Source organism: Schistocerca cancellata, chromosome 5, assembly GCF_023864275.1.
Source record: "Schistocerca cancellata isolate TAMUIC-IGC-003103 chromosome 5, iqSchCanc2.1, whole genome shotgun sequence".
Classification (NCBI taxonomy): Eukaryota; Metazoa; Arthropoda; class Insecta; order Orthoptera; family Acrididae; genus Schistocerca; species Schistocerca cancellata.
This window is the reverse complement of record NC_064630.1, coordinates 793,095,310-793,108,747: the sequence shown is the minus strand read 5'-3', so window position 1 is coordinate 793,108,747 and position 13,438 is coordinate 793,095,310. Positions and strand designations below refer to the sequence as shown.

Below are 13,438 nucleotides of genomic sequence, written 5' to 3'. Positions count from 1 at the left end.
TGGTTACCGTTCATAGCAAAAAGGTTCCCAAAGATACGTGTATTTACAGAGACGAGTCGCCTGAATGGCACTGTCACCTAGGCCAAATCTATCCCACACACCACAGGTGACCCTGCAGCCTCACCACACACTAGAACGTCTCCCACTGAGTAGAACGTACAGAAAGAGGTTGGCCAGACAGCGCCAGTGGCGAGTGGCCACAGCGGCGTTGCCGGGGCGAGCCCGGCGGCGCCCCAGGCGGCGGCAGCGCCCGCGGTGACGCGCAGCAGGTGTTCCTCTGGGTGGACCACTCAGCTGCAGGCCAGCAGCAGCAGGAGGGCGCCGCCCGCCGCCAGCGTCGACGCGGCCGGACCCGAGTGGAGCCCCCGCTGGCCGCCGTGCTGCATGGCTGCCGGGTGTTCACCTGCAACCAGAAGCACCACCCATATCAGCTTCCATCACCTGTTAACTTATCTGTCCACTGGCTAACAAACCAAGCACTTTGCATGTATTCATTTTGGAAATTTTCTATTAGAACTGACAACTAGAAAGTTAAGTGTTTTTGTAAGATTTTGACAATGTTGATTGGAGTACTCTCTTTCAAATTTTGAAGGTGCAGAGATAAAGTACAGGGAGCGAAAGGCTATTTACAATTTGTACACAAAGCAGATGGCAGTTATAGGAGTCGAGGGGTATGAAAGGGAAGCAGTGGATCGGAAGGGAGTGAGACAGGGTTGTAGCCTATCCATGATGTTAAGAAATAAAAACTTTGAGGTTCGCCTATGGCATTGTATTTCTGTCAGAGACAGCAGAGGCCTAGGGAGAGCAGTTGAACGGAATGGACAGTGTCTTGAAATGAGGTTAGGTTAGTGTTTTTTTAACGTCCCATCGACAACGAGGTCATTAGAGACGGAGCACAAGCTCGGGTTAGGGAAGGCTGGGGAAGGAAATCGGTTGTGCCCTTTCAAAGGAACCATCCCGGCATTTACCTGAAACGATTTAGGGAATTCACGGGAAACCTAAATCAGGATGGCTGGAGACGGGATTGAACCGTCGTCCTCCCGAATGCGAGTCCAGTGTGCTAACCACTGCGCCACCTCGCTCGGTCTGTCTTGAAAGTAGGGTATAAGATGAACATGAACAAAAGCAAAACGAGGATAATGGAATGTAGTCGAATTACGTCGGGTGATGCTGAGGATATTACATTACGAAATGAGACACTTAAAGTAGTAAAAGGGTTTTGCTATTTGGGGAGCAAAATAACTGATGATGGTCGAAGTAGAGAGGATATAAAATTTATACTGGCAATGGCAAGGAAAGCGTTTCTGAAGAAGAGAAATTTGTTAACATCGAGTATAGATTTAAGTGTCAGGAAGTCATTTCAGAAAGTATTTGTATGGAGTGTAGCCATGTATGGAAGTGAAACATCGACAATAAATAGTTTGGACAAGAAGAGAATAGAAGCTTTCGAGATGTGGTGCTACAGAAAAATGCTGAAGATTAGATGAGTAGATCACATAACTAATGAGTAGGAATTGAATAGAATTGGGGAGAAGAGGAGCTTGTGGCACAACTTGACTAGAAGAAGGGATCGTTTGGTAGGACATGTACTGAGACATCGAGGGATCACCAATTTAGTATTGGAGGGCAGCGTGGAGGGTAAAAATCGTAGAGGGAAAGCAAGAGATGAATGAATACACTAAGCAGATTCAGAAGGATGTTGGCTGCTGTAGGTACTGGGAGATGAAGAAGATCGCACAGGATAAAGTGGCATGGACAGCTGCATCAAACCAGTCTCAGGACTGAAGACCATAACAACAACAACAAGTGTGTTTGTAGAGTAATATTGTGTACCTTGCGTAGAAGTACTGAGTCTTGGCGCGGCTGGCGCCAGTGTTCTCGCACTTAAAATGGCATCGCTGCCATAGATTATAGGGTTCCATCTTTGCCTTCCGCGATTCAGGATGGTGGTCGGGTGGTTAACGGGAGAGAAAAGAGAGTATAGTGGATATTCGCAGGGTCGGAGGTGGCTTGTTGACGTTTACCGTGAGGCCTGTGGTACGAGGCCCGTACGCTATGGCCAGGGTCAGCGAGAGCTCCCGGCAGTGACTTGATGGGACCTCTGGTTTGGTATCGCGGTGGTGCACTATTGTGTTTTGCGGCTTTTTCTGCTGCGAGGACATGTATAGGAACTGTTTACGGGCCACTAAAATTGAGATGTATCTATGGCGTGACGGAGGAAATGTGTGATGCTCGCCGCTGTTGCATGTGGAAAAGCTTCGTCTGCCTTGTGTCTGTGCAGGAAATTATGTGGAGTACATAGCTGATACCACGGCGACGTCTTGCTCTCACGCGTTGTTGAATATATTTCGGAATTACTGAATGGCGAAGATATCGCACGTGTAATGCAAATGAAGCCATTTGCGAGATACTTGAGTACCGTTTTATTCTGCTGAAATCTGTGTCAGTTATACGTGCATTTATATGCTCTTCTTTAGTTGCAGAAGCTATAGAAATGTGTAAACAGAGAGCTATGTGGAAAGGGATGGAAAGTTGAAACCCTTCCAATAACGGAAAACACTCTAACTCCGTGTTACTAAAGGTGCCTTTCTATATTAGCACCTACCTTGGGTAATAAGTGTTATTCGGAGGTTGTCATGGTACTGTAAGTAATTATTACACACATAATTGTTTATTCTGGTTATACTACACTAGAGATGTAAGGTCGGTTGTGTGCCGCTGTAAATTACTATTGTCTCCTCTGTGTGGCAGCCTAGCATTGTCAGTGGCTTCAATCATTATTCCTGTCATATTTCTAGTTTTGTATTCGCGGATTTGCTTAATTTGACACTGTTGAGTTGGAAGACCTATAAACAGGCCAGTCAAACTGAGTATTCTGTGAGCTCGAGACGATGTTCTATTGCGTGGTAACTTAGTTTGTTATAGGTTAGAAGTATTTTACTTGTTATTAATATTCTGCTGTTTGATTTGTCTAAAGAGGAGCTAGTTCTGTGAAGTAGTCGTTTATACACTCCTGGAAATTGAAATAAGAACACCGTGAATTGATTTTCCCAGGAAGGGGAAACTTTATTGACACATTCCTGGGGTCAGATACATCACATGATCACACTGACAGAACCACAGGCACATAGACACAGGCAACAGAGCATGCACAATGTCCGCACTAATACAGTGTATATCCACCTTTCGCAGCAATGCAGGCTGCTATTCTCCCGTGGAGACGATCGTAGAGATGCTGGATGTAGTCCTGTGGGACGGCTTGCCATGCCATTTCCACGTGGCGCCTCAGTTGGACCAGCGTTCGTGATGGACGTGCAGACCGCGTGAGACGACGCTTCATCCAGTCCCAAACATGCTCAATGGGGGACAGATCCGGAGATCTTGTTGGCCAGGGTAGTTGACTTACACCTTCTAGAGCACGTTGGGTGGCACGGCATACATGCGGACGTGCATTGTCCTGTTGGAACAGCAAGTTCCCTTGCCGGTCTAGGAATGGTAGAACGATGGGTTCGATGACGGTTTGGATGTACCGTGCACTATTCAGTGTCCCCTCGACGATCACCAGTGGTGTACGGCCAGTGTAGGAGATCGCTCCCCACACCATGATGCCGGGTGTTGGCCCTGTGTGCCTCGGTCGTATGCAGTCCTGATTGTGGCGCTCACCTGCACGGCGCCAAACACGCATACGACCATCATTGGCACCAAGGCAGAAGCGACTCTCATCGCTGAAGACGACACGTCTCCATTCGTCCCTCCATTCACGCCTGTCGCGACACCACTGGAGGCGGCTGCACGATGTTGGGGCGTGAGCGGAAGACGGCCTAACGGCGTGCGGGACCGTAGCCCAGCTTCATGGAGACGGTTGCGAATGGTCCTCGCCGATACCCCAGGAGCAACAGTGTCCCTAATTTGCTGGGAAGTGGCGGTGCGGTCCCCTACGGCACTGCGTAGGATCCTACGGTCTTGGCGTGCATCCGTGCGTCGCTGCGGTCCGGTCCCAGGTCGAGGGGCACGTGCACCTTCCGCCGACCACTGGCGACAACATCGATGTACTGTGGAGACGTCACGCCCCACGTGTTGAGCAATTCGGCGGTACGTCCACCAGGCCTCCCGCATGCCCACTATACGCCCTCGCTCAAAGTCCGTCAACTGCACATACGGTTCACGTCCACGCTGTCGCGGCATGCTACCAGTGTTAAAGACTGCGATGGAGCTCCGTATGCCACGGCAAACTGGCTGACACTGACGGCGGCGGTGCACAAATGCTGCGCAGCTAGCGCCATTCGACGGCCAACACCGCGGTTCCTGGTGTGTCCGTTGTGCCGTGCGTGTGATCATTGCTTGTACAGCCCTCTCGCAGTGTCCGGAGCAAGTATGGTGGGTCTGACACACCGGTGTCAATGTGTTCTTTTTTCTATTTCCAGGAGTGTATTTTATTAGTGTGTTACGCGTTGTGCCTTCTCAGGTTAATTGTTTTTAAGAAGCTACAAATGACTCTGTGTATGTTGCAGGTAGCTGAAACTTGACGTGTTCACGGAGGTCGCGTCCTGACGGGGTTAATAGTGGCCCTTTGTACTACGGCACATCAGGCTACCCTCCTTCAGTACATTTGTCTTGCTTATATCGTTACTACGTTTGGGGAGTGGAATTAGGGTCTACTGTAATCACCTTATATGTTGAAGTTAAGTATCGCCCTTGCCAGGACGCGAACCTTCGTGGATATAGTCGTATTCTCATCTGTAAAGATCGATAGTGTTATTCATTTATTCTCGTCACATGTACGATTATTTATCTTGTTATATTTAATGTCAGTAAAATGTGTCAGCGAGGTCCGAATTGGGACGTGGTATTCTCCTCTTGCGGAAAATTTTTTTATTGAATCTATTTCTTTTGTAAGTAGCTGTTATATGCGTGCATTTTGCCTATATGTTTGGTGTTTTAATGGCTTCCACGTTAATTAAAATTAGAATAAAGGTAAATTTGGCTACTGAGGGTTTCGTGTATTTATTAGTTGCTAAGTGGAGCCTAAGTTTAGTCTAGGAATCCCTACCACGTATGAAACTGGAATTTGGTTGCAATAACTACACGTTTGTTGTTTGAAACTGATAAACAATATTTTATTCAAAATAATCTACATTGCTATTTATACATTTCTACCATGTCTCCTGCAGGCTGTGGATGCCACGCCAAAAAAACAGTTCTTCTTTTGGAGAAAACTAGTACGTGAGCCGTTTTCGTAAATTTTCATACTAATTTAAGCGTTGTTCAGCGAGAGAGTATCCCAGAAATGCAAGTAGACGATAATCGGACGGATCCAAGTCTGGAGAATAGGCCGCATGCCGTGGTACATCTCTACTCAGCGGTTCGATCGTTTCAATGACTCGTTTTGCAGTGTGATGGGGCGCTATCATGGAGCAATACGACTTAATACTGCTTTTTTTTCCTTATTCCAGTCGTTATCTACGTAATGCTCGATTAAAATCGATCATTAGCTGTTGCTGACTATAAGTGCTAACGGTTTCAACAGGTTTTAGCGCCTCATAATAGATGACACCCTTCTACTCCGTCCCCTCTTCAGGTCTTAGAAGTTCTTAACAGGAATTTTCGAACAATCTGTAGACCAGTGAAGCATTGTCTTCTTTGCAAAGCGATTTGGTCTGTGGATGTCGATCGTTTGCCTGGATTCACAAATGGCTTATGACGCTTAGGATTCTCAAAATATATCCATTTTTCATCACCTTTCAGTTTTCTATGGAGAAACGACTTTCTTTTGTATCCGGCGAGCAGCGCTTCTCAAGTGGTATTTTTATTTACTTGATATCTTTCATTCAGCTCATGCGGAACCAGATTTCCCACTTTCTCCACCTTTCCCATAGCTTTCAACCTATGAGAAAGGGCTTTATGCGTCCCATTCATTTGTTCCGAGAGTTCCTGTTGAGTTACGTTAATTCCTTCATCCAATAAGGCCTGCAATTCGTTGTCTTCGAACTTTTTCGGTGGATTCTCGCGCTCGTTGTTTCTCGTGTCAAATCAACCACTTTTGAATTTTTTGAGCACGTTCGCCGAAAGCTTCGATAAACATTCGATGCGATTTTGCAGCAGTTTTCTTCAAATGATAAGAGAAAACCAATGCTGTCCGCAAATCGTAGTTCGTAGGCACGATACTCGAGTCATTTACGGGTTTGAAACGAATACCGATGTATGGAACTTTGAGTTACCGTGAGTTGACACTCGTCGTTAACCGTTACACGAAGCAGATGGCGCTGCAGACTTGGCCTCATGGACCCTATACCGTCGGCTAGCACCATCTATACGGAAACTCCACTTTCATACTTCCACGCCTTGTATTCCTGCTACCACCTCTGAAAGTACGAAACAGTGGTATAAAGGTGATGGACTGTTTCTGTACACTGGACGCAGCTGTTTCATGTGTCTACAATGCGACTGTGTAAACATCTGTATTGCAACGCCTATTCATAGGTCTACAGATTATTTGGAAATTCCTGTTTCGGAATTCTAAGACCTGTAGAGGGGACGGAGTAGACAATAGTTAAAATAGGAGCCCATGTCTTGAAAAGTACCTCCTGTGGCCTATAGCAGTTTGAAAACAAGTTTTGTACGTTTGTTAGTACAGAGTAGCTATGAGCGGAGGTAGGGGTTTTGCTTACGTCGGATTGTCTGTTGTTATTTGACGTCTGTCCTACCTCTCTGACCCAGATCGAGCTTCGTTCAAGTGCCTGTGAGGGTTGGAGCAAGGTCTGCAGAATACACCGACATGACCCTTCTGTATGGCGAATCTCAGGGTGATGAAAGAGCTGCCCGTCGCCTTTATCAAGATCGTTATCCACAACGTCCGACTCCATCGCATACCCTTTTCGCCACAATCACACAACGGCTTCGAGAAAGTTTAACTTAACTGTCAGTAGGCACGACTCTGGTGCCCCAGCTATACGCGGCACACCCGACCTGGAAGAGGCTGCACTGTAAACAACAGTGTTTGTGAAAACTCAGCAAGTTTCCTTGTTTCTCTCTTTGGTTATTAATGAGCGTAACTGTAGAAAAAGTGATGCACTGGGTCACATCTAATAAATTACTTTTAAAAGTCGTCGAATTATCTACAGCCGTCCGTTATGGCCGAACGGTTATAGGCGCTTCAGCCACACAACCGCTACGGTCGCAGGTTCGAGTCCTGCCTCGGGCATGGATGTGTGTGCTGTCTCTAGGTTAGTTAGTGTAAAGTAGTTCGAAGTTCTAGGGTCTGATGCCCTTAGATGTTAAGTCCCATAGTGCAAAGAGCCATTTTTGAATTATCCCCATGTTTTCAAATGGCTGTAAGTGTGGATAAAGTACGTTTCCTGACATGAGTTCCAATTCAAAGTTTTATTTACTGAATCCCGTCTACATGTCCTAGAAGTCCATAACGGGAATTTCCAACGCTTCATATTCTTTTCACTTACAGCCGTTTGCGCTTTGTAGTTGAAAGCTCTCAAAAGCTGTGCCAGATTTCAGGGATTTCCTTCAGTTGACTTGACGGTTGGAGTGTCTTAGTAGTGTCTTTTAGTGGAGAGATTCATGGTTAATAACATAAAATAGAAATCATAGGTTTTGGGGTCGTGTCCATTCAGATGTAGCTGTAGGTCGTATACGTCCAAACTGCCCATGTTCCATTGCAATTCGTCTTCAGCAGCGAATTTGATCTTCTTCCTTCTTCGGTTATCAACCCACAGGTTGGTTGGCAGCAGCACGCCATTCCGTTCTTTTGTCAACTTTCTTCTTCATATCTGCATAGGTCTGGCACCCGGTGTCATTTATTACTTGTTGAATGTAGCTTAATCTAGGTCGTCCTCGGCGAGTTCTTCCTTCAATGATTCCTTCTAATATTCTCTTAATGAAATTGTTATGCCGTAAAATGTGACCTATGAAGGTTATTCTTCTTTTCTGTATATTTCGCCAAAGAGATCTGTTTTCTTTCACTCTTCTGAGGACATCTTCGTTTGTAGCCTTGTCTCGCCAGCTGATTTTTTCCATTCTCCGGTAGCACCACATTTCGAATGCCTCTAATCTTCTCTTTTCTTCTTTTCCACAAGTCCAAGTTTCACATCCGTAAAGGGCTGTACTCCACACATAGGTTTTCATGACTCTCTTTCTTACGTCTAAACTAACATTTCTACTCGTCAGTAAGTTTCTTTTTCCATTGAATGCTATTTTGGCAAGTTGTATTCTGTTTTTAATGTCACTTTTGCTCCTTCCATCTGCTGTTATTTTGCTACCTAAGTAGTTAAATTCTGTAACCTGCCCTAGTTTCTCTCCCTTTATTGTTATTCGTATGGGTTCATTGTAGTTCAGGGCGCCACTCACCATCACTTTAGTCTTTTTCTTATTTATTTTCATTCCATACTGTTCTTTTAAGGTGTTTTCCATTTCATTGAGTGCGGCTTCTAAATCTTCTTTCCTTTCTGTAATTATGGCGATATCATCTGCATATCGCAACATATCTATTTTCATTCCGTTAAGTTTTATTCCTACTTCAATATTCTCTCTTATTTTGTCTATTGCTTCTTGGATATATGCGTTGAAAATTACTGGAGATAGTGGGCATCCCTGTCTCACTCCTTTCCTTATTCTTGCTGTTTCTTCTTTGTTTTCCTTCTTAACTAAGGCTGTTTCATTTTGGTATATTTTAAAGATTATCCTTCTATCATTATATTTCAGACCAGCCTTCTTCAGAATTCTAAACATTTCTGGCCATACAACATTGTCAAATGCCTTTTCGAGGTCTACGGGGTGTAAGGTACAGTGAAGCGACTCTAACAGCCTCTCCTGTACAAATGTCAACCTCACCTACCCGAGTTGCAGCTAAGGATTGCTGCACGGTACACCCTGTTATTGCTAACGAGGCTCTGACGACCGAGTGTTTCCCGGGATAAGGAAACGCCCCCTATCAAGTGCCAACGGTCTCAAAGAGAGCGGATGAGCGGATAGAGGCAGGGCACTCTCTTGTCCTTGGAGTGAGAAAATTGCTCCTAAAGGCGGAAGAACTTCACAGTCAACGGCATAGGATGGAGAAGGCAACGGGAAACCACTCCATTAAAGATCACTCAAGATATCCCAAGAATCAGTAGCGCACCATGCCAGAATCTTCTGAGCGAATTTGATCTGAGCGACATATCAATTCTGTTGATTCTAATGGGCCGCGCGGGATTAACCGAGCGGTCTGACGCGCTACAGTCATGGCCTGTGAGGCTGGTTCCGGCGGAAGTTCGAGTCCTCCCTCGGGCGTGGGTGTGTGTATTTGCCCTTAGGATAATTTAGGTTAAGCAGTGTGTAAGCTTAGGGAATGATGACCTTATCAAAGTCCCATAGGATTTCACACACATTTGAACATTTTTTTTTATTCTAATGGAATAACACCGGAAACTTGCTCAGTTTGCAGTCTTGGTTCATCCAGTGTTTGTGGTGTGATACTTCTTCTTCGTCGTATCTATCTCGAAGCCACTGTGCAATGCAGAAGTTGGAAGTGAAGTGGTGAGACTTTCTAGACGACATACTAAACCATACCACGGATTACCAGCCCAGTACACACAATTGCGTCGATTAACTGGTCCGAACAAAGAGTTAAAACTTGGAAGCATTCATCTTCTACATACACGTTGATACCACTCACGAAATTCCATTTGGCTATCGGAATCCATTCTAGTTTAAAGCACGGAAAAGTGTCGAAATGTAAGGCATTCCTCTGTGAGTGCTCAAAATCATGAGATCTCTCTCTTAGCTGATCACAGTCTGGCCAAAGTACTGCTTCACTTACAGGCAGTGGATAAAAAAAGCATACATCAAAAACACAACACATTACCAAATGGCACTCGAAATAGCTCCCAGTCGTCCTGGAGTGATGGTAAAGATGATGGAGGTAGATAGCGATCAGCCACCTTTCTCTCCGAAGTAGACCACAACGGCTCAATAATTCTGAAATGCGACAGTTCATCCTCGTGCTCATAAAAGCAGTACTGGATTATGCGAGCTGCGTGAATAGCGGCCCTGTCGTCTCGGAAGACAGCTTAATCATTGGGAACACACTTCGTACCGTGGCATGGGCCTGATCAACCAAAATTGAGAAGTAATCCTTGGCAGTAATGGAACCTTACAAAGTAACTAGGGGCCACACGGAATACCACGATGTGTCTGCCCATATCATCGGCGAAACATTGCCGTACTTGGGATGTAACCGCGATAGGAAGTTGAAAACAGACCGATCTGATCAAAATAAGTTCCTCCATTGCTACATAATCTGGGTTTTGTGGCTTCGGTACCACGTTTTCCTGACAAGAGCTTCTGCATCACTTATGAGTGATTCTCGATCTCCACCTCGACGTGCAAAACCTTGCTTATAGAGCTCGCTACGTTTTGTGTTGGTGATGTGATGGTTCTCGAGTCCGGCATGCAATTCTGCAGTGTCTTTCGCCTCAGTCGTCCTCTTATTTTTCGTCGTAATCCTCTTTCAAAGACGTATGTCTCGGTCACTCAACACACATTTTCGTCCGCGTTGTGAATTTGCGGAAGATGTTTTATTGCTTTCCCTGTACACGGTATATATGTTCGATCGGTGCCTCTTGAGGCACTAAGTACTTCGTCTACCCTGAGTGTTGAAGCATCAACCATACGAGCTCCAACAACTAGCTCACGTTCGAATTCACTTACCTACAGAATAATGCACTCACAATTACACTAATTACACACAGCATTGTTCTGACCACGCCCGACACTTGCTGCCTATTGACGACGTTGCGCAGGCACCGTTCGTGCTAAATAAAACAGCGCAACCTGCAGGCTTTGCTAGCATCTCCAGTTGTGTTAAAGAACGCTTTTCTCGCGGTGTCTCCATGTTTTTGTCCGAGCTCTGTACCTTTTCGTGGATTGAATATAAGTACGCTTGACTGCTATAGCACATACTGCTGACTATACAACGTCTCTTTCTCCGCCTATGTACATTCTTCACATATTTAATCTTTCCATCGACTTCTAACTTGTCCCTGATCCTTCTAATTGTTACTCTCGATGGTTGTGGGTTTGCAAATTCAACTGTTTAACTTCGTTCAAGCTCACTCTAACTCTCTGTTTACCCGCGCGGTGTAGCCGAATGGTCCAGGGCGCGTTGTCACGGTTCGCGCGGCTCCCCTCGTCGGAGGTTCGAGTCCTCCGTCGGGCTTGGATGCGTGTGCTGTCCTTAGCGTAACTTAGTTGAAGTTATATTAAGCAGTGTGTAAGCCAAGGGACCGATTTCCTCAGCAGTTTGGTCCAACAGGAACTTACCACAAATTTCAGTCTCTGTTTTCCTGTAACACTTCAGCACACACCTCCGTTTCTCGAACGGTAACGGTATATATATTTCCAATCTTGCAACAAACCGAAGCGTTACTAAACTTTCCACTGTCTTCTGAATTGTTACTGCGAAAAAAATTATTTCTACCCGAGCTTATTGAAGGGGCATTTAGTTTTAGAGTATACATTGTTGTAGGATATCCTTGTTATGAGAACAACGGGAACAACAATATGGGAATGAACATACGAAATTTAAATAAGTCATGCTTATTAACTTTGTTCATGAGTAATGACGTCGAACAAAAATGTGCGTCAGCACAGAATTCAGTGTAGAGAAGAACTCAACTGGTTATAGAAAATGTGAGAAATAACTGAGTAATATTAGCAAATGAGATGAACGGAAGAAAACTAAAGATAATAGGTGAGAAAAATATGGATATTTTACGCTGCGAAAGAGGGAAAACAGCTGTGATATGCCGAGAGGCGTGCTATCTAGATATTACACAAAAAGATTTAATCAGTGCGGAGTGGTTTTGGATAAGACGAAGATTGCAGAGTAGTTTCTTTCACATTCATAGGACTGTAATGGAGAAGGACCTGGAGAAATATTTACTGTTACGTAACAGTGCAGGAAAGATGTTGGACGTAACTGACGTAGTGCGGCAGTTTTGGAGTAATGAGTGGCATTTAATATGTGAGGAGAGGCAACGAGCATTTGTGTTATTACGTAACCGATAAAGTGAGCTTGTGAAAATCACGTCTCCTAGATGTTCGCAGTCAGGCTAACTCAGCACAGAATGTTACACTGAATGTCGCACACACCTCTTCCACATGCATTTATAGGTAACTGCAGTCTTTTGGAGTTTTATAGCATGTTCCGTCTTGAACCAAATCACATTAGTAAAGTTGTATGAACGCGTGGTGTCTCTTTTTTGAGACATGTCCGCAGGAACTGACACCATGCGTCATATAATTTTATTGGCCTAGCTGGACAATGGGTCCACCTTCTTCAGTGCAGACGCACAAGCACGTCCAAACACCAGTGGAAATCTCAGAGAGCGAATGTGGAAAAAATGGACTGCGGATAGCTGGCACTCGATGGGGATGTGGATGAGAAGTGAGAAGTACCAAGATGGTCTCCACAGTTCCAATACCGCTATTTCCCAGATTGCACAGTGGTTACCGCCCGTGCCTATTAAGCACGAGATCCTGGGTGCGAATACCGGTACGGTACACATTTTCACTCGTCGCCGCTGATTCCACGTGATGTCCCTATGCAACTGACCTCAATTATCCCTTTCCCTTCCCTTTATTCACCGCTCCACCTTCAGTTTACATATAACATTAGTAAAGATTTTACAGGACAGAAGACTGGACTCAACGTTTGAGGTGGAATTGAGGTGGAATATTTTTCGACATATCTTGATGGCATATGGGCACGAGACAGTTTCTCGTGTGATTGAGGATGTCCTATCACTTTTTATGTATTACTTAAAGAGTCAGCTTTGGTTCCTTCGTGATACTGAACCATGGCGGTAATTCATTCCTTATACGGGTGCAGCGATGTTCTTATGGTTTGTGCTTGTATGCAACTGAATGCCTTTTTAATATAACTTGATTTATATGTTGTCGGAGCCAATGTTTTACAAAAATGTTTAGAAAGGAATAAATTGGAGCAATATACCACTTGCAATCTAGTGGTTTCGGGATATCTTTGCATCTATGGAGCGTACAGGGTGCAATGAGTTACAGGCTCTAATACCGTAATTGATATTTGATCAGACCAATTGCAATTAGTCCATTTTCGCAGTAATGGCAGACTGATTCGCAATCAAAGAGGATAGCTCTTCATTTCGTCGTTAGAAACAGGTATAATAAAGTCTACCATTGACTCTTTTAGCGAGAGAAATACCCCATAACAAACGGCATCAGAGCCTTTTACCTGAAGCCATCCTTATTTCACACAGCCTGTTTGTAAAACGTTAACAAATTGAATATCTAAACTCATATACCATTAATAATGTGTATGATCACCACCAATAACGCCTTATCAGAACATCCATTATGCTGAGGTCAAACAGTATGGCTCAACAACGATTGGAAGATAATAATATAGTTA

General features: G+C 44.8%; 1 protein-coding gene across 1 annotated transcript in view; it reads right to left on the bottom strand.

Annotated features, from left to right (window-relative positions):
• Positions 1 to 290: 290 nt before the first annotated feature.
• The window catches only part of LOC126188807 (zwei Ig domain protein zig-8-like), a 475,470-nt gene continuing 462,322 nt past the window's right edge, over positions 291 to 13,438 (bottom strand). Inside the window, exon 6 of the mRNA XM_049930420.1 lies at positions 291 to 403. Within this exon, the coding sequence (XP_049786377.1) occupies positions 291 to 403 (113 nt within the window). The remainder of the gene's footprint in view (positions 404 to 13,438) is intronic.